The sequence below is a fragment of the Phocoena sinus genome, chromosome 11 (assembly GCF_008692025.1).
Source record: "Phocoena sinus isolate mPhoSin1 chromosome 11, mPhoSin1.pri, whole genome shotgun sequence".
NCBI lineage: Eukaryota > Metazoa > Chordata > Mammalia > Artiodactyla > Phocoenidae > Phocoena > Phocoena sinus.
This window is the reverse complement of record NC_045773.1, coordinates 103856785-103875976: the sequence shown is the minus strand read 5'-3', so window position 1 is coordinate 103875976 and position 19192 is coordinate 103856785. Positions and strand designations below refer to the sequence as shown.

General features: G+C 54.3%; 1 protein-coding gene across 3 annotated transcripts; it reads left to right on the top strand.

Moving 5' to 3' along the window:
* The first annotated feature begins 854 nt into the window (after nucleotides 1-854).
* Nucleotides 855-18219, top strand: IRF4 (interferon regulatory factor 4). 3 transcript variants are annotated; one of them, XM_032650020.1, is made up of 9 exons: nucleotides 855-909; nucleotides 2114-2390; nucleotides 3543-3729; nucleotides 4499-4587; nucleotides 5203-5344; nucleotides 7405-7512; nucleotides 9462-9815; nucleotides 12193-12305; nucleotides 14872-18219. In XM_032650020.1, exons 2-9 carry the CDS (start codon nucleotides 2175-2177, stop codon nucleotides 15013-15015), a joined length of 1353 nt encoding a protein of 450 aa, XP_032505911.1. In that variant the 5' UTR covers nucleotides 855-909; nucleotides 2114-2174; the 3' UTR covers nucleotides 15016-18219. The 3 variants fall into 3 exon arrangements, with proteins under 3 accessions (XP_032505911.1, XP_032505910.1, XP_032505912.1); XM_032650019.1 differs by having other exon boundaries at nucleotides 5200-5344; XM_032650021.1 differs by lacking the exon at nucleotides 7405-7512 and having other exon boundaries at nucleotides 5200-5344.
* Nucleotides 18220-19192: the final 973 nt, after the last annotated feature.

Here is a 19192-nt window from a genome sequence, read left to right as displayed (position 1 = left end):
TCAGTGGGCAGGTGCTCAGGGAGTTTATTTCGATATTAAGGAGATCCTGGAAAATTAAGTAAAATCACTCCGCTTAAATATTGTTCCTATTCTGGACATTTAAAACCCCACTTGTGAATTGTTTCTTACCAGGCTAAGCTTAAAGCTATGTCACTCTGAAGCCCAGAAGCAGTTAAGCGCTTGGCTGCTTGGGGATCCTTCCCGTTCTTTCCTGTTGCCATAGTTAAAACGTCAGACGTCGGGGGCTGTGCATTGTCTGAGTCACTGCAATTCACCAGTTTAAGAGACGCACGAGTATGTGAGCGTTTCAAACATGCGGGCAGTGGGTGAGCCGCAGTTCATAGCTCAAGGGATCTGGGACATTTCCTTTTTTCTTTTCAATGAGTGTGACGTTCTCTAAACACCGCGGAGGGGCGGGGCTCTTGGTGACAGCGGCCGAGCCAAGGGTGGCCCCCAGCTACCCGCAGGTCTTCGATGTGGACAGCCCTCCGTCTTTGGTTACGCCAAGCCCCCTTCGCGCCGGACTGCCGCTCCTGCACAGGCCCTGCTACCCGCTCGTAGAGCGCCGCTGTAGCGTGACTTTCGTTAGTTACCGGCGGGCCTCCCGCAGTCCCTGCGCGCAGGCCAAGTCCCCATTCGCGCCTTGCCCTTGGCAGGAAACCGCCCGATTGAGGTTCCCGTGCGCCCGACTCGAGGTGCGTCCCCAGCGCGGCCCCGCGCGCCCAGCTTTGCGCCCGCAGCCCCCTAGTCCCGCCAGGAGGCGCCCCCGGTTCGCCCCGCCCCGCCCCAGGCCCCGCCCCAAGCGGGGCTTTTAAGCTTTATAAAGTTCCTCTTTCGCACTTCGGAGGCTTAGTTTCACTGCTTGAACTTGGGACTCACCGCTGCCCTCAGCTCCGCGTCGGGGGCAAGGTAAGACTTGGGTCGGGAAGGAGCACGGCTGCGAGGCCGGCACCACAGCGAACCTGGCGCGAGGCCAGAGGTCTCGGGGTCCATCTCGAGGGCAGCGCGTGGGCCCCAGCGTCGTCGCCAGCAGGGAGCACGCCCCTCGAGGTCGCCCCGACGCCCGTTCCATCCGCTCTTGGCCGGGCGCTCCCGCGGCCCCGGCGCGCATGGGTCGGCCCAGCCCGGGCCCGGGGAGGCCACGCTGTGGACCGGGTCGGATAACGAGCTCGTCGGGGGCCCAGGCGTGGCCGAGGTGGGGCCGTCGAAGGGACCCACAGCTGGCGGCAGGCTTAACCGCGGGGGACGGTCCCCCCGCCCCGGGGCTGCTTCCCCTGCTCCTCCTTGAGGGGTTCAAACTCACCTCGGCCTCAGGCTCTGGCTTCCCGGCTGGTGGTGGAAGAGAGGCGCTCCGAATTTCGGCCGCTCCGGGCCCCGCGCTCCGCGACCCGTCGCCCTACCCGGCACCTTCCCCGCCTCCGCTCTCCCCGGCCGGGCTCCGGCTCCCGCTGACGCTCGGCGCGCGGGGATCCCCCGCTACGAGGCTGCGCGGCTTGCTCAGGCTGGCTCGCTCTCTGCCTCTTGGGGCTCGCGGGGCCCACCTGATGGTCGCCAGCTGACGGGGCTCAGGGGCAAAAGAGTGTGCTGGGGCAGAGAGTGCGGGTCCCGGCGAAGGCCGCGGGGGGAGCTGCGGGCGCCGCGCGCCTGGAACGCCGGCCCAAAGGGGAGCCCGCGTGCGAGACACGCCGGGCCACCAAGGGAGTGGGAACTTGGGAGAGGGCACCAGTGGAAACTGACAGTGGCGCGGGAAATGGACTGGCCTCGGCTCGGGCCCGGGCAGGGGAGCAGCAACTACGAGTGCGCAGAGTGTCACGCGCGGTGGCGGTGGGATGGGGAGCGGGGGCGGTGGGTGCGCGAAGGCCAGAGCCGCAAGTCTGAGCAGCGCGCGGGCTGCTGGGCGTGACAAGAATGGAGAGTCCGGAAGGTGGGGTGGGAGGACGGCCTCCGGGGAGGCGGCAGGACGGCGCGCGCCCAGGGCACCAGCCGGGCCGGCTGAAAGGTGCCTTCTCTTGGGACCTTAGCCGCCCCCGACTCGGTAGCGCGCGCCTTGCCGCCTCGGAGACTTCGGGGCCTCGTGGTCATTGCCGGAGGGCGACCCTCCTCTCCCCCGCAGCGCAGAGCGGGCGCAGGAGCGGATCTTGGGCGCGCGAGGGGACTGTGCCGGCGCGCTGGACATGAACCTGGAGGGCAGCAGCCGAGGCGGCGAGTTCGGCATGAGCTCCGTGAGCTGCGGCAACGGGAAGCTCCGCCAGTGGCTGATCGACCAGATCGACAGCGGCAAGTACCCGGGGCTGGTGTGGGAGAACGAGGAGAAGAGCATCTTCCGCATCCCCTGGAAGCACGCGGGCAAGCAAGACTACAACCGCGAGGAGGACGCCGCGCTCTTCAAGGTGCCTGGGGCGCGGCTTGGGGGGGGGGGGGGTGGGGGGGGGGCAGCGGCCCGCGCGTCCCGACCTGACCCGGGCTCCGCGGGCCCAGTGCGCAGCCGGCAGGCCGGCGGTTCTCAGCGGGGAGGGACGCGCGGGCGCCCCGGAGCGCCGGCTGGCCAGCGCCCCAAGCCCTGGGAGAAGGAGAGGGTTCAGCTTCTCTAGTGACTCGCAGAGGGAGGACCGGGTCCCCAGTCAGAGCGTGTGGGGCGCGCAGACCCCTAGGGTCAGATGCCGGAGGCTCGCCCACCAGGGAGAGGGGCGGTCCAAGGCCGCACCGCTGTTTCCGCCGGAGCCTCTTTGTGAACCTCTGGACCCCTCTTCGCCTCCCTTGACCCACACGCGTCTGTGTTTCAGGCTCCCCTCCTGTGAACGCCGGCGGGCGTGCTGGACTCTGTGCCCCCCACTGTCTGGTCTCTGCTCCTCTGCATCTGTTCTCTCCCGTCTCTCCCTGAGTATTTTTTCGTCTTCTCACTCTCTGTCTCCGGCCTTCACTCTCCTGCCTCTCTCTCCTCTCTGGTCCTTCCATCTGTGTGTCTCCCAATGTTTCACTGTCTCTGTCTGACTCCCTCTTTCCAAGTCTCTCTGGAAAGTTCTGTGCGGGTCTCTCTCCCGTCCCCATTGCCTTTGTGTTTCTCTCCCTTCCGCTTGCTCCCCTCTGTCCCTCCTAGGGTCTGTCTGGGGGTTTCTCTCTTGTCCTCTGTGTGTGCGTCGCTGTCCTGTTTCCCCTCGGGCAGTTTACCCAGCGACCTGCGCATTAGGGCCCAGCCCTACCACCAGTGGGCAGAGCAGGCGAAGGGGACTTCCTCAGGGAACTGGCGTGCAGAATACCTCAGATCCTCTGACGTCCAGAGGTGCTCTATGGGTGGGCCCTCACCCCACAGCTCTGTCCCTGCTTCCAAGCCAACTCGCGCCAGACCCTGTGGGCGGAGCCCTTTCAGGGGTCCTCCGATCTCACCCGCCTTTTACAAACACCTGCTGTCTTTCTGTCCCACGTTTCGGGCAACAGTGTGAACCTGAAGCCCCTGACGCCATTCTTTCCTTTACAAATGCAATTCCCAGATTCTCTTTGGAAAGACCTGGATTTTAACTTTTTCCCCTCTTCCTTCCCACCAGGCTTGGGCGCTATTTAAAGGCAAGTTTCGGGAAGGCATCGACAAGCCGGACCCTCCTACTTGGAAGACGCGTCTGCGATGCGCTCTGAACAAGAGCAACGACTTCGAGGAGCTGGTGGAGCGCAGCCAGCTGGACATCTCTGAGCCCTACAAGGTGTACAGGATCGTGCCTGAGGGGGCCAAGAAAGGTGGGCTTCCCGGGTCGGGCCGCCTCGCTTTCACTGTGAGGGTCCCTTTCTCTGCTGCTGCTTGCAGCGCCTGCCTCAGCCTCCCATTCACGCCCACAGGCGATTTGCCCAAGTTCTCTGGTCATAAATTGAAATTCTCGTGGTTTTAGTGCAGAATAATTTCTCAGACTCCAAGTCTCTACCTGTGTGCGTGCATGTGTGTGTGCTTTCCAGTACTTCTACTACGATACGGGCCAGATTTCCAAGCCAAAACTGGAAAAGCTGTTTGAAGCTTTACTCCTCCATCAGTCTCTCGTGATTAGCCATTTTGTAGAAGGGAAGCGTTCGTGATCCAAATATTGTTACCATTCATAGTAATTTTAGAGTGTGCCATGGTCAACTGGGGTGCTTATTCAAATTCACATTCCCACTTGCCAAGATTCTGACGTGTGTGTCAGAGTAGAGCCCAGGAATCTGCAGTTTAAACAAACCGCTAGGTGACCTCACTAGCCGCGCATCTCGCTGGGGAGCCCTCGAGGCCACAAGGCCCGCCACGCACTGTTTCTCTACTATGTTGTCTGTTTCTCTACTATGCTCCATACGTACATTGGACCTTGTGGGAACCAGTTTAATGGCCTGGATAAATAATTGCCCAAGGAAACTGTAGAAAAACGCCTTACTTGTCAGTACTGTGTTCTGCATTCTAGGAATTAAACTCTCAGGTATTTTTCTAAGCCCTTCCAGTTCCCGTTTTCAACACTGTGCGTCTCCCTTTGGCCCAAACACTCAGGAGCGAAGCAGCTGACCCTGGAGGAGCCACAGGTGCCCATGAGCCGCCCGTACAGCATGCCGGCTCCTTACTGCTCACTTCCAGCCCAGGTACGGGGGGGGGGGGGGGGGGGGGGCGGGGTGCAGGGGGCGGGGTGCAGGGCTTCCAGGAGGGGAGGCGGGTCTGCGCGAGGCCCCAGGAGAGACCTACAAGCAAAGCAGCAGAACTCCGTTTCTGCTCTTTGTCAATCTGCCAAACCAAATCCCGGGTCATTGGATGAACGTCTCAGTTTCCACCTGGTGTTGCTGGTTGGAAGTTAGGGAGGGGAGGGTGGGTGTGTCTGCCTGTCGGTTAGACTCTGAAATCTGGGAAACCGACCTTAGAGTCCAAGATTTTGGGAGCAGGGCTTTATCATGTGAAACCGCAGGGCAGCTGATCCCTGCAGACGCTTCTGATGTGAATCACAGCTCTGTTTTATTCACTGTGCTGGTAAAGGAAGGCACATTTCCCTGCGGTACTTTGGTGCCAGGTTTACCCATATGATGAAGCCTCACATAGGTCATCACTTTACAACACTGTCTCCATTGTGCCTTTTGGTTCTTCATGGCGGGTTTCCACCAAGCCTCTTTGGAAGATAAGGGAGCTCCCGAGGAGTCTGGGGGCTCCCCGAGGCCATCCCCGGGCTGGTCGCTCTCCGCCCAGCTCCCCTCTGGCCCTTCCAGCAGGCTCACACCTACATGATTCCGCCCCACGACCGAGGCTGGAGAGAGTTCGTCCCTGATCAGCCCCACCCGGAGACTCCGTACCAGTGTCCTGTGACCTTCGGGCCTCGCAGCCACCACTGGCAAGGCCCAGCCTGTGAAAACGGTAAGGAGGGAGCTGGGGCAGTTCCTGTGGCCAGAGGGCCTGGCCCCGCCTGGTCTGCCCTCTGTGCCGTCCCACGGCTCTCACCTCCTCCGAGCCGCTAGGAAAGGCCCCGCATGCGGTGAAGGAGGGAAAAGGCCCCCAGAGGAGGACACCGAGGTTCACTGACGCCTGGTCTGCTGTGTGCCAGGACCCAGGCTCGGGCTGCCTCGTGGAACCTTCTCTAAGCATTGCAGGGATCTCGCCAGGCCCCTGAAAACCGCCCTGTTTTGTCTAGGGATTCGCTCACAGAATGCAAGCAACGTGTCCGAAGCTACGGTGAGAGTGAGGGCTGGGTTCAACTCCAGATCTCCCAGCTCCGGGGCCAGGCCACGCAGGACGGGGTGTCAGGTTTCAGACGGGTTGGCTATATGTTTTAAATTAGCTACTTAATAAGTTAACATGTTTCTGCCTTCCTGAATAATCTTAAAGTTTATGTTTTAATCTTGGGCAAAAAGTAGTCGGTTTTGTCAGTCTTCCCAGAGAAGACTAGACTGTCCCTTAACGCTGACTGTCTCTGTCTACACTTCTGTGAAGTCAGCGTCCTGCAGCTGGGCCCAGGCACCCCTCCACAGGGACACCAGGAGATCATCGCGCTGGTGGATTTCTCTCAGGCAGTGGTGCGCCCACGGCAGTTGTCACTGGGATTAGAGGTGATAGTAAGAAGGGGATGAATAAATACTATGAAGAAAACAGAAAAGCTCTCCCCAAAAGGGCGCCCGGTCGGTGTTGGCGCTGGACTAGATTAGATGTGGTCCCCCGGAGGCCTTCCCCAGACGTCAGGATGAGATCTCTCAGCGAAAGCACTGATTTGCTAAGTGCAGAGGAGATTTCACACAGTACGTTCGTGCAGGAAAGCACAAGCTTGCAGGACTTTTGAGCTGTTATTGAAATAGAAATCCTGAGCTCAGTCAACACACAGATGGTCTTGTGTGTCCTGGGAGTATTTTCTCCTTTTTCCAGCCGGGTCCGGGTCACTCTTGGCTTGTGGGATTGAAGATGTATGCCATTATTTAAGATTTGTATTGAGTGGCGTGTTTACAAAAAGGCTGAGAATTTGGTTGTATTAGCTTCTCAAGAGTGATTTGCAGTGAAGGTTTGTTTTCCGTACTGTAGTGAGGGAATCAGCTGACGTTGGACGGGTTTCTGGAATTCAGACCCGGGTCCAGGGCATGAGCTCTGCTGAACTAGTGACCCTGGTGAAGAGACAACGCCTAGAGCTGTGAGAGAATCGACTGGTGGACATATCTTGAAGCATAAGTGACATTAGATGACGCGCCCGCACAACCAGGTTCTACCACATACTTTCTCTGCTGACATTTAACACAGCACACGGCAGCTGTGCCGGCAGGGACACGGCTCAGCCCCTCCTGGTTCCAGAAGCAGCGGCGAAGGGAATGCGGACAAAGCCACGGGCAGGGTTTTGATCCGGCTGTTGGGCGTCAGATCTCACGTAGAGAGACCTGGGCTCACAGCTCTGCCGCGAACTTGCTGTGTGAACGGGGGTGAATCACGCTCTCTCTGAGCCTCGGTTACCCTGCGTATCAGTGACGGAGGAATGTTGGTCAAACGGCACAAACTTCAGTTAGGAGATGAATACGTTCTGTGGCTTCAGCCTGGCGAGCACAGCTAGCAATGCTCTGCTGTATTGAAAGTTGCCAGGAAAAGTAGGTCTGAAATGTTCTCAGCGTGCACACACACACACAGGTAATGATGTGAGGCGCGGAGGTGTTGACTAGCAAAAAAGGGAAGGAAGGAAGGAAAGAAGGGAGGGAGGGAGGGAGGAAGAAAATGACAGAGGGCGACTCCAATTTCCCTCCGGCTGTGAAAAGGCTCCTCCCTCCTTCAGCCTTGGTTTTCCCGACTGGACCTCGGCCTCCTTGCCTCTCGAGGGCCCAGGCCCTCCCCCACCGGGCTGGTGCACCCCCGGGGACCCGCGGGCCCCCCTCAGGGAGCCGCCTCCGCTCCCTCTGCCTCCGAGGGGCTCTGTCTAGGCCGCATCTGATTTTTATTTGCAAATGCAGGTTGCCAGGTGACAGGAACCTTTTATGCTTGTGCCCCGCCCGAGTCCCAGGCCCCCGGGATCCCCATAGAGCCAAGCATAAGGTCTGCCGAAGCCTTGGCCCTCTCAGGTGAGTGGGGCTCCCCGGAGGCGGCGTCTGTGAGGGTCCCCTCGCCTTTGGGTGGATTCGTGGGGTTGGTGAGCTCAGCTGGGGCCTGGAGCGGGTGGACGCCTCTGACTCCCAGCTGGGAGAACGAGGTTAGCACAGTTAGCACCGAGAGGCCTGCAGGCTTAGCCACAAACAAACAGTTGGCCCCATCGGTGTCCCGGGACGCGAGCTCTGGGTTCTCCGTCCTCATCACACTTGGTGCCTCAGTGAGGAGCACCTTGCATCATGTGTCTTGCAAACAAATACAGATCAGATCTGGCTCTTAGAGTCTCTTCGCTAAAGGAATCCCCATACCTCGGCGGTCTCGCCTGTTTTAAGGAAGATACCTGAGGTTTACCGAGCACGTGTAGTGTATGTAGATTTACTTTTTAGGTAATGTTCTGATTGCTTTAAAATGAGATTTGCGTATATTGAAAATGGATAGCTTAAGCTGCAGAATTCTCACCTTGCCCCCTTTGAAAATCAGCGACAGGAAAACATAAGCTGAATTCTCAAGGTTTCAGGACAGGAGAGCTGGGGGCCCTTCCTTGCACCCAGGGGAGCTGGCCCACTGTTAGGCTCCTTTTGGTTCTGAGACTCTGAGGGAAGCTTGCTGCCTTCCTTCTTAGCTGCTCCTGGACAGTGGAGGGAGGAGAGGTTTCTGAGCAGAAACGCCTGTTTGTTTTTAGGAACTTTCAAACCCTTTTCTTGAGCACATAAGACTTGTGTGGGTGCCTGAAGAGTAGGAAATAAACAGCTATTTATATCCCCGTGACCTCGTGATTTCTGATGACGTTCAGTGAAATGAAACCTCGAGTGGCCGACACCCACTCCTTGGGGTTCACAGCGGCAGGAGTCACAGAGGAGGCTTGAGGCAGTGATGTGGGTTGTTTGAGTCTCAAAACCTGCCCTTGAGGGATGAGAGGCTTTTGTGGGTTTCTCTGGGTGTGCGCAGTACAGACTAGTTACCAGCCTGGCCCGTTGATCAGAGGACTGCCACCCGCTCAGGTTTGAACCCCACAGTTACTGTGGGAGCTGTTGCCTCTCGGGAAGCCCTTTGGCACTTCAGGTCAGTGGCCCTTGGCAAACCTGGCTTGGTCCTTTCAGCCCATGGGTCGCATTTTAAAGAAGGTTCTAAAATCAGCAAAGTTTCAAAAATGAGTTCATCTCGTTTAGTGTTTGAGAAGCACAGTTCTAGAGCCAGCCTCAGACTCAAACACAAAGCGAAGCGGGTCTCAGCGGACTTTACGCTTGGGACGTTTCCCTCACGAGGTAATTTTATTATACAAGTGGTACGTATACAGTGGAAAAATAATTTAGAAATCAGAAAAGCAAAAAATGGAAAATAGAAACGTCATAGTCCCACCACCCAGAGATCACCACTGTCAAGGCTTATGCTTCCCAAAACTTCAATGCGTACTTGGATGTGTATAATTTTTTTAATGTAACTGGTATCCTATTGATATTTTAGGGTAGTTTTGGATATGTGGACATATTTGCTTTTTTTTTTCCTGAAACACCATTGTACTCTTTTGCTGGTAGAAATTATTTAAACTTAGGGTTTACTTCTTCCAAACTCAAAACTGATTGCTGTGCTTAAAATGAACTTTCGTTCGGTGGCACATGACTCGCTGTATTAGACCTAAGTGTTGCCATCACCGCCCCTGTGCTCTTCCCCCCCCACCCCAAAAATCGATGTCCCATACATTTGGAAAATGCTGAGCTAGAGGACATTACCCAGACTCGTACAGAACTTCTCCACCACGGGTGAGTCTCCGGGAGGGACGTAAGGCCTTTCAACATCCGCCCCCCAGGCCCCTTCTTACGAGCGTCCCACCAAGGACACTTTGCTCTGGGCAGTCATTTGGCATCCTGGTGGGCACCAGCACCTTGACTCCTTAGCACTGACCCCGACGGGTCTGTGTTTGCAGACTGCCGGCTCCACATCTGCCTGTACTACCGGGAAGTCCTGGTGAAAGAGCTGACCACATCCAGCCCCGAAGGCTGCCGGCTCTCCCACGCCCACACCTATGACGCCAGCAGCCTGGACCAGGTCCTCTTTCCCTACCCGGAGGACAATGGCCAGAGGAAGAACATCGAGAAGCTGCTGAGCCACCTGGAAAGGGGCGTGGTCCTCTGGATGGCCCCCGACGGGCTTTACGCCAAGAGGCTGTGCCAGAGCAGGGTCTACTGGGACGGGCCCCTGGCACTGTGCAGCGACCGGCCCAACAAGCTGGAGAGAGACCAGGCCTGCAAGCTCTTTGACACGCAGCAGTTCTTATCAGGTGAGGTGGCGTGTGTCTGCCGGAATGGGCCCTACCTGTGAGGCTTGGGGAGGATGGAGCTGGCGACGGCACGCCTGCCACAGGGGGCGATGGCCGCAGGCCACTCCCAGCAGGTCTTCCTTCTGTGAGGCCCTGAGCCCGCGGGGCCCGATCCCAGAGTAGGTCTCCTGTTGGTCCTCCTGCCGCCCCATCAGAAGGGCTGTGGAGGGGGATTGTCGGGGGCTGTGGTTCAGGCTGAGGTCTTGAAGCGCCGGGATTCATCCAATACTCACCAACTAACAAGCTTCATACTTCACCGGCCAGTGTGTTCTCAGCAAGCACACCTGTTGGTGTTTCAGCTCTTTTAAGGGTCCTAGAAAAATCATAGGGTTCTAAGTACACTGTGAGCGTCCGTGGTTCTGAGACGTATCAACCCCGAGCAGATGCTTTCCAGCAGCTGGGACCACGGCGAGCGTGTTGAACTGATTTTGCAGAGGGGAAATTATGAGACGGCTTTGAGTGGTTTCTAGGTTTCAAGTCACATTTTCCAGAACCAGTAGGTTTTGTTTTCCTAGTTTTGATTTCATGACAATTCAGTCAGCCCTGGGCCGGCTTTTGTGAGGCCTTCGGCCACCTTCTGGTGGAAGGTGGTCCAGAGTTTCCACTTAGCTGTCCCCATTCACAGTGCTGCTTCTGGACGGAGAAGCGGTTGCCCTGCTGGCTACTGCCCGTCCTTCCTCAACCTCATTCTTAACTCTTCTCATACAGGCGCGTCCTCAGGAACACCCTATGTCGTTGGGCTGTCACGGGCCCCTCCTTTCCCTGAAGCTGCTTCGTGATTCAGTTCACGTGAAGCACAGAGCGCCTGTGAGCTCCACCACCAGACACTCGCTCAGCCTTTGGGGCTCAAGTGGCCCACATTTGCTCAGGCTCCTCCAAATTCTCTTGCTGCTCCAAACAAACATGTCCCTGGATGACCCACCCTACCCCAGAGGCAAAACGGGAGGAAGAGGGAGAGCTGGGGCTCTGGTCTCCAGGCAGCCCCTCCCGACCCAAGCCGCGAGCTGCCTCCGAGCGGACTGTTCTGTCCATCCTGGGGCCCAGCATGTGGACCGAGGGGGGCTCCAAGGAGGGGCCGAGGGCCGCACCTCTGGGGTCTGAAAGAGCCCTGCCTTTGGATCTCCTCCAAGGCCGTGGGTCTTGGAAGCAGAAGACATGCTGGGCCGGGGGCTTCATCCAGGGAAGGGGCCCGCTTCTCTGGCAGGCGGGATGCCGGCAGTCGGCCTCCCGGGGCGGTGTGCTCGCTCATGCTTGCGACCAAGAGCTGCTCTGGCTTGGCTGCTTCCTCTGTGCCCAGGGCAACCTCTTATCTTGAAGTGTTTACTGAGGTTCAAGGAGGAAACTGTGAACTAAAAGGCTGCAGCTGTGCAGACCAGCCCCACAGTCGCGGATTCCCGCGAACATTCTCGAGCTACCAGGCAACTCGGCCGACTTTTTCAGAGAACTGTGCCAACGCGGCAGGCGTGGGTGTCACCTCCCACCTCGCACTGTGGAAGCTTTGCACACGTTCTGCCGAAGTCGGTTAGGTTTGATTTGAATTCTGGAAGAGAAAAAAGCAGGAAGTCAAATGGTCCAGTGAGTGAGCTAGAAACTTTTCTTCGGTTGAAGAGAACAGTGGAAACCTTTGAGATCCACCCATTCAGGCCCCGCAGGCTGCTGGGACAGCCCCGCCGCGCAGCGGCTCACGTCTGACAAGGCGGCAGCCGCAGCTCTGCACAGGGGCTAGCGCCTGCGTGAGCACACTTCTGCTGGGGACCTGACGTTGACCCTAGAGGACAACCAGGACAGCCGGAGGCCTGAGGGTGGGCAGGGACAGTGTCCCGTCAGGGTGAACGCAGGCGCCTTGGGGACACGCATCCACAAAGGTGGGCCCGGCGCTTCATCCAACGCCGCCCTCCCATCTCAAACCCACGGCTGCCCCTGATGGGCTCAGCCTCCCAGATTCTGCGGTGCCCGAGTCACGTGGACCGCGGGTTTGAGGGCTCGGCAGCTCTGAGATGAGGTTTCTAAGTCATCCTGGCTCAAGTCAGAAAAGTCTGATTTTAAAGCACATTTTCTCCGTGTGTGAGGGACTCTTTCGGCTCCGTTTCCTTTTCCTCCTTCACCCCTTCCTGCTGCCCTCGCCTCCTCTGGGTCCAAGGCTGCAGAGCAAGGTGCGTGGCCCCCTTGAAGTGAAGGCGGGGCCGCGGGAGAGACCCGCGTGAACGCGCGTGCGCACTCCTGCGTCTGCTCCCACTGTCCCCCCTGCTCTGGCCTCCAGGTCAGCGTGGGCTCCCTCCCCAGCCTGCGTCCAGCGCTCGGCTGGCTTTCTGAGCGGTTTCTCTTGCACTCTCTGCAGAGCTCCAAGCCTTTGCTCACCATGGCCGGCCTCTGCCAAGGTTCCAGGTGACGCTGTGCTTCGGGGAAGAGTTTCCAGATCCCCAGAGGCAACGGAAGCTCATCACTGCTCACGTGAGTGTCCAGTCACCTTCGGGTGTTTGAGTTTCCCTGACCCTCGTCAGGGGCAGGGCCCCATTTAGAGGAGTTCAGATGAGAAGTAAGTGTCCAGGGACCTGGGCAGAGGGGGATGGAGGGAGGGAAGGTGTCCAGTGAGTGGTGCAGGGGTGCAGCCCAAGGACCATGTGCCTCCCAGCCCTGGACATCTGCTCATCACCGCTGGGGGTGACCTCCAGCCCTGGGCGGCACCCATCCCATCTTTTTTATTTTTCAAGGAAATTGTCATATTCCCATTTTACAGGGTTTTCAAAGGATGATGCTAAAAGTTGCCCTTTAAAATTCTTCACGTTTAATATTGCTTTTAAAATGCCAACCAGCTGATCTTCACTTGAAGGGAAAGTTTTTCCTAAGTGGGAAGCTGTCCACTGACTTGAGTATTTTGTAGGCCCCCTCCTAATGTCCCCCCAAATCCTCTTTTATCTCTGGATTTTTAGAAACTATTTAATTTTTGGAAACCAAGGGCCATGTGCTATTTGGAGGCGTGAAATCTCTCAAGGGCGTCAAGTCGCTCAGGCCACGGTCATGTTCTCCAGCAGAGCTTAAGACGCATTCACCTGTGCAAAGGAAACATCTTTCACAGAAAAGGAAAGAAAAAGGGTTAGGTAGATAACATGTAGCATTAATTTGCCACAGAAAACAGAGTTTTGAATACTTATGATTTTTGAATCTGAAATTTGAAGACTCTGTATTGCTACATACCTGCAAGGGTTATTAATGGGCCCAGGTAATGGGCAGCAACAGGTAAAAAGTTACATCAAATAATAACAGAATTCAAGTCAGATTTTATTTTATTTTTTTTAACATCTTTATTGGAGTATAATTGCTTTACAATGGTGTGTTAGTTTCTGCTTTATAACAAAGTGAATCAGCTATACGTATACATATATCCCCATATCCCCTCCCTCTTGCGTCTCCCTCCCACCCTCCCTATCCCACCCCTCCAGGCGGTCACAAAGCACTGAGCTGGTCTCCCTGTGCTATGTGGCTGCTTCCCACTAGCTATCTGTTTTACATTTGGAAGTGTATATATATCCATGCCACTCTCTCACTTCGTCCCAGCTTACCCTTCCCCCTCCCCATGTCCTCAAGTCCGTTCTCTAGTAGGTCTGCATCTTTATTCCCGTCCTGCCCCTAGGTTCATCAGCACCATTTTTATTTTAGATTCCATATATATGTGTTAGCATACGGTATTTGTTTTTCTCTTTCTGACTTACTTCCCTCTGTATGACAGACTCTAGGTCCTTCCACCTCACTACAAATAGCTCAATTTCGTTTCTTTTTATGGCTGAGTAATATTCCATTGTATACATGTGCCACATCTTCCTTATCCATTCATCTGGCGATGGACATTTAGGTTGCTTCCATGTCCTGGCTATTGTAAATAGAGCTGCAATGAACATTGTGGCACATCTAATAATGTTCCTTATTGAAATCTGAAATAAAACACTATCTAATCTTAAACACACACCCCCTGCTTCTTGATTATAAAATCAAAAAACAACCAACCCATAAACAGAAATATAGTCCCCACAAACTTCAGAGTTTTCTCATGGATTCTCTCCAGCGATCGATAGATTTATTGATATAATAACTGATTCTTGTTAACAACTGTCAAAGGACTAAATGGTCTCGGTCCTGGTGAGTAACATCTCTGAAAGCGGTGGTGAGCCCCTGCGTCTGAGTCTCAGGGCTTGGACACACCGGCCTGGCTTGGTGAGGACGTAGCCCCAGCTGGGACCGTGAGCCCGCGTTGATGGAGGATGGATGCGTGTGCACCCAGGAGTCCTGCTCCTTTTATTATGGATTTAGTTTTCTTCAGTTACCACAAATGAGTGACGCTCAAGTCATTTTATGTCACATAACATAAAGGCTCACGTTACTAGCACAATCGATTGGCTGAAAGCATTCGGATCTCTTAGGCGCTGCAAATTCAGGAAAAGCTGAATGTTGGATACTTTCTGGTGAATGCGGTCCACGCTAATAACCAAACTAGAGGAATCTTGGGTCAGTTAGCTTCTCTTTTTCCACAGTAGCAGTTTTGCTGCTGTTTGGTTTTGCTTCTTTCTTGCTTTTATCTTTGGTTTAGAAATATACAGATTACCAGGTCATCCATGAATTGTAAATCACTGAGCCCCTCATCCCCGTCAAACTGCAGATGTGGAAAAATAAATCCATTGGCCTAAATTATCCGATTACCTTAAATTTACCTTTAACTTGGTCGTTTTATCCGATTAGCTTCATTCAGTCCTAGTTCAACATAAATTTCAAGCGGCGGCTGGTTTACAGGTACCATCTTTCCCTTTCCCTTCAACTGAAACCCAGAATTAAGTCTATTCTGCTTATAGGTTGGTGTATGCAAGGACTCACAGAAAGTCAGTTCTCCAGAGGCTCCCAGTATGACGTGTTTTGATGAGTCACAGCACCTAGCTTTAGACTTGACTGTACCCTTAGATGTGGAGGGTTATTACAGGACGTTAGTTAAAAGAGCTCAGTAACAGCTTTTTTCAATCTTTCACTAAAGGTCGAACCTCTGCTAGCCAGGCAGCTGTATTATTTTGCTCAGCAAAACAGTGGACATTTCCTGAGAGGCTACGACTTACCTGAGCACGTCAGCAGCCCCGAGGATTTCCACAGGCCCATCCGCCACTCCTCCATCCAAGAGTGAGGACGCCAAGACCAGAGACGTTGCTTCATTGCAAATGAAGAGAACAGCTGACTGAACCCCTACTTTTTCTTTTGAGGAATGTGGAAATTGGGGCTTCAGTCCCACACCTGAGGAAAACATTTAATTGACAGATGAGCTTTTTCCAAAAGGAAGAATGGTATTCAGGGTCTTCTGTAGACCCTGACGATAATGTGAAAACTGACTGAAATGTGTTTACATTTACTGAAATGCCATGTCCAGTTTGATGTGGACTCTTTCTTGCATGAAGACTGAGAAACCTGTGTTTCAGTGCTTACCACTAAGGACGGCATGAAGGCGCCCAAGTGCCGTTCTGTTTCTCAGGGAAGTAAAACCTAAGTTTGAGTCTGCTCTGCCCACAGGAGAAATGTACCAACACCTTGGTGTTGGACGGCTGCTCTGTAGGAAATGCTTGCTGATAGAAGGACACAGACTCAGCCCTGGGGGTCCCTCCCCAGGATGGCCCCCGCCCACCTCCCATCCACACTCCCTATGGCCCCAGAAGCTAGTAGGCGAGACTCCGCTGTGTTTTCTTGAGCCAAAAGCATTAGGGCCGCCCTGAATAGAGCATTTTTTCTACCAATGACTGGTTAAGATAGTTGTCTTTTTGTCTCTCGTTCTATAGAAATTATTGCTAAAATTTTTTTCCTTAAAGACAACAACAAAAAAAGACAGCTCAGCAATCCGAGTACTAAAGGTGTATTTTTGAAACGTGGTCGACATTTCCCCTCTGCTCCTGCTTGTTTGTTAGGCGACCAGTTACCACGGCAACACTAAGAGGAGGAGCCCCTACTTGTCCCGGTGGCGAGTCCTGTAGGGAAGGGAGGCCAGGGCTTCACAGGTTGAGTAGTTGCAGGCTCAGTGAGCTGCTTTGCTTATCGGTATATCATATGCTTCCTCATGCCAGAGACGGTTTGACAGGGCCTTAAAAATGCTGGGCTTTTTCCAAATACAGCTCTTCATAGAATTGCTAAGATCTCCACTTGCGTGCTTAAACCTGATCGCTTATTTGTTGTCCCTTCTGGAAAAGTAGAGATATTTAGACTGTGACGTAGCAGCTGTATTTCTGTCATACTGGGAGATAACTGCTGTTACTGTTAGGCTCCGCACAGGACTTGATAGTTCTCTTATTCTAGTCTATATTTTTAATTCATTCAACAAACTTGCATTAGACAGATTGGAGCTTTTATCCAGCTTAGTAAGCAATGAAGCCTGAGAATGTCGTTTCTTTCTGTTTTTTCTCTTGAAGAAGTTTTTAGGGATAAAATAATACATATCAACTACAGAAAATATAAACTGTATAAAAGGGCAAACACCAAGTGAATCTTCCTTTTTTCCAGGCCAAATCCTCCTCCCTAGAGCTGTCCACAAGAAGAGTTTGATTCTTCCAACACGTTTTGCTTTTCTATAAATATACATAAACTTAAAAAACCTCGGGGGTCTTCGGTGCACTCACTTGTATGCAGTGTTCTGTTAATCCCACGACACAGGTTCACCTCATTCTTCTCAGAGGTGGAGCTTCAGAAGCCACCTCGTGGTCACCAGCACAGCTTAAGGTGCATTAGCCACTCGGAACAGACACACTTGGACAGTAGATGGTATTCTGTGGTCTGCAGTGACTTATGCATCTTATAGATGCGAGTATTGGGGGTATATTACCCCAAGGGGGAGACAGATGAGCCACTAGCACCCAGAGCGGTAGGTGTGTCCCGGCTGTGCCGCCCTCCCGGCTCTTCAAGGAGACGCTTAGTTTCAGTTGTTGTTGTGGGCCCTTTCCTTTTTCTCCCTTTTCAAACATTAAGCTGCTTTGACTCTGGAGTTACATTTTCTGGAAAATGCTGTTGGCCTGGGCCAGGCCCCCTTCCCACCTCCACACTCAGGTGCGTTGGCGTTCTTTCGTTCTGAGGGATCCAGAGCGTGAGGGGTAAACGGACTAATTATGAAACGGTCCCGATGAAGGATCCTGACTGCTGTCTCAGGACATTTGAGAAGGGGCCTCCTTCCCTGACAGTGGCCTCAGCAAACCAGAGTTTAGTTTGTTCGCAGAGTTTAGATGCTGCAGAGTTTAGGCCCTTGTTATTCGAAGGAGCTTTTAGGTTCGCAGGAGGAGAAAGTGTAGGCCACAGGGACGTTCCGGGCTTATTTCTTGTTCTTGAGATTTAGGAACACCATGGGCAGTAACTGGTGTCTTCCGGAACACTACGGAGAGCTCGTTGAAACCAAGGCTTTGGAAGCCCCTCGGTCACCGTACAGAGCACCCAGAAAGACGGCCCTGTTTGAGACTGCTCCCCTGGGAGAGAGCGCACCACGGTGTGGGAATCACCTACACCGGCCGTGAGCAGAGCGGCATCCGTGAGGCTCAGGTGTGAACAAGATCTTCTTCCTGTGTCACTGCGTGCAAGCCTTGGTGTAGGTCTGCCGTGGGCCGATGTCCATGAGGCTGGTGATGGGGTTGCATCCACAGGGAAGGCTGCACCAGGGAAGGTTGTTTTTGGGGTTTTTTTTTGCATGAGTCATTTTTTTAGTAAAAATCCAGACACAGTTCAAAGCCCCTTCCGTTCCTCTTTGGTCACGTTTCTCCCCTTTCTCCACGGGCGAATGCCTCTCTGACGGTGGCGCACTTCCCCAAGCTCTGTATTTTAACACGCGCCACCCTGAACGGCTTGTAGCTGGCTGGCGCCGATCGCAATGCCGCTTTCGGGCCGCCCTGCCATAGGCATCATTGTGCAGCTTGCCTTTTCCACGGCCCGTCTCAGAGCTGGACCCCCGTCAGTGTGCTCACTGCGGTGGGAGAGCCGTCACGTGAATGCAGTGAAGGTCGGCTCTGCTGGTATTTCTCTTCCCGGCTTTCAGGAGGACATGTGTGTGGAGTATGGCTGAAGCGCAGGAGAGACGGGCCAACCTCCTCCAGGGTCAGCTCGCATCTTGCCTTGGACCCTTGGAGACGGGAGGGGCCTGACAGGTCGCGGGTGCCCCCTGCGTCCCGCTCTGCAGGCGGAGAGGGCCACGTGGCTCCCTCACCCCGATGCCGCGCTGTGCAGCCGCCCGGGCGCCAGGCTGAGCGTTCCTTGGACAAGCGTACATCATCGTGTCACGAATTCTGCTGTAAATCGCTTTGCAAAGCAGACTGATATTTGTGATAACATGGCGTTTTAGATACTTGATAAATAAAGACCTTGTAAAAAAGTGATCTGTTATGGGCCCGTGCGTGTTATTAATCCCTTATCTGGATAGCTTTTTAATACTTCCTCCTTCTGCTGCGTTCGGCAGCCTGTTTCCTTCCTGGTTCCCGTGAGCCTCGCTAAAATCAGATCTCAGAGTGCGCAGCTTGTTCATAAACACCTGCCCCCCCGCGCCCACCCTCCGATGCCCGCTAAGCAGGACAGGAACGCCCCTCGCCCCCTGGCTGCGTCTCACAAGTTCTCGCAGAGCCGAGGACACTGTGTCAACATTTCCTTCGATTCTGTCGCTGTTGCTAAAGGGCAGGGGCTGTAGCATCTTGAACGTGGAAAATGACATAAAGCCGTGTGTGGGGAGCACAGATGAGGCCGTGAGCCCTCCTCCCCCGGCTCTGGCCGCTGTGACCCGCCCTTCAGCCCGCCAGCTCCTGTTCGCGGTCACAGTGTTAAAATCCTTGCAGCGAAGATGGAGTGGAGCTGTCAGCAGTGACTGCACTTTGCAGCCAGGAGCCCAGAATGTTAGCTAAGAACACTTTTGGATGTGCTAAGTGGTAACCAAACAGAAATAATGGGAAAATAAACTATGACACTGCTTTTGGGGGCTCTGTCTGCTCAGAAAGTGTGGAAGGATGTGAGTCAGTGTCACAGCAAGCTTTTCCACATGATCTATCAACTCATTACAGCTGAAAGAAGGTTTAAAGGGATTCTGTGCCCTTGAACTTGTTCTCAAGTAATTCCACACCTCTGTCAAGTACCACATTTGTAAGATTTCTTCACACACAGGGCACATTTGGCTGCATTGGATTCCGTTTCCTTGACGAGTAAAACCCTTTTATGTGGAGTACACGAGCAAAGCATGCCTCTGCCAGAAAAAATCATCACCTTTCACATCATCTCTCTGGAAAGAAACTCCAGGGGTCATACTAGGTCATTTTCTTCTAGGAGAAGCTATACCTAAATTAACCCTGGCAGCTGGATCA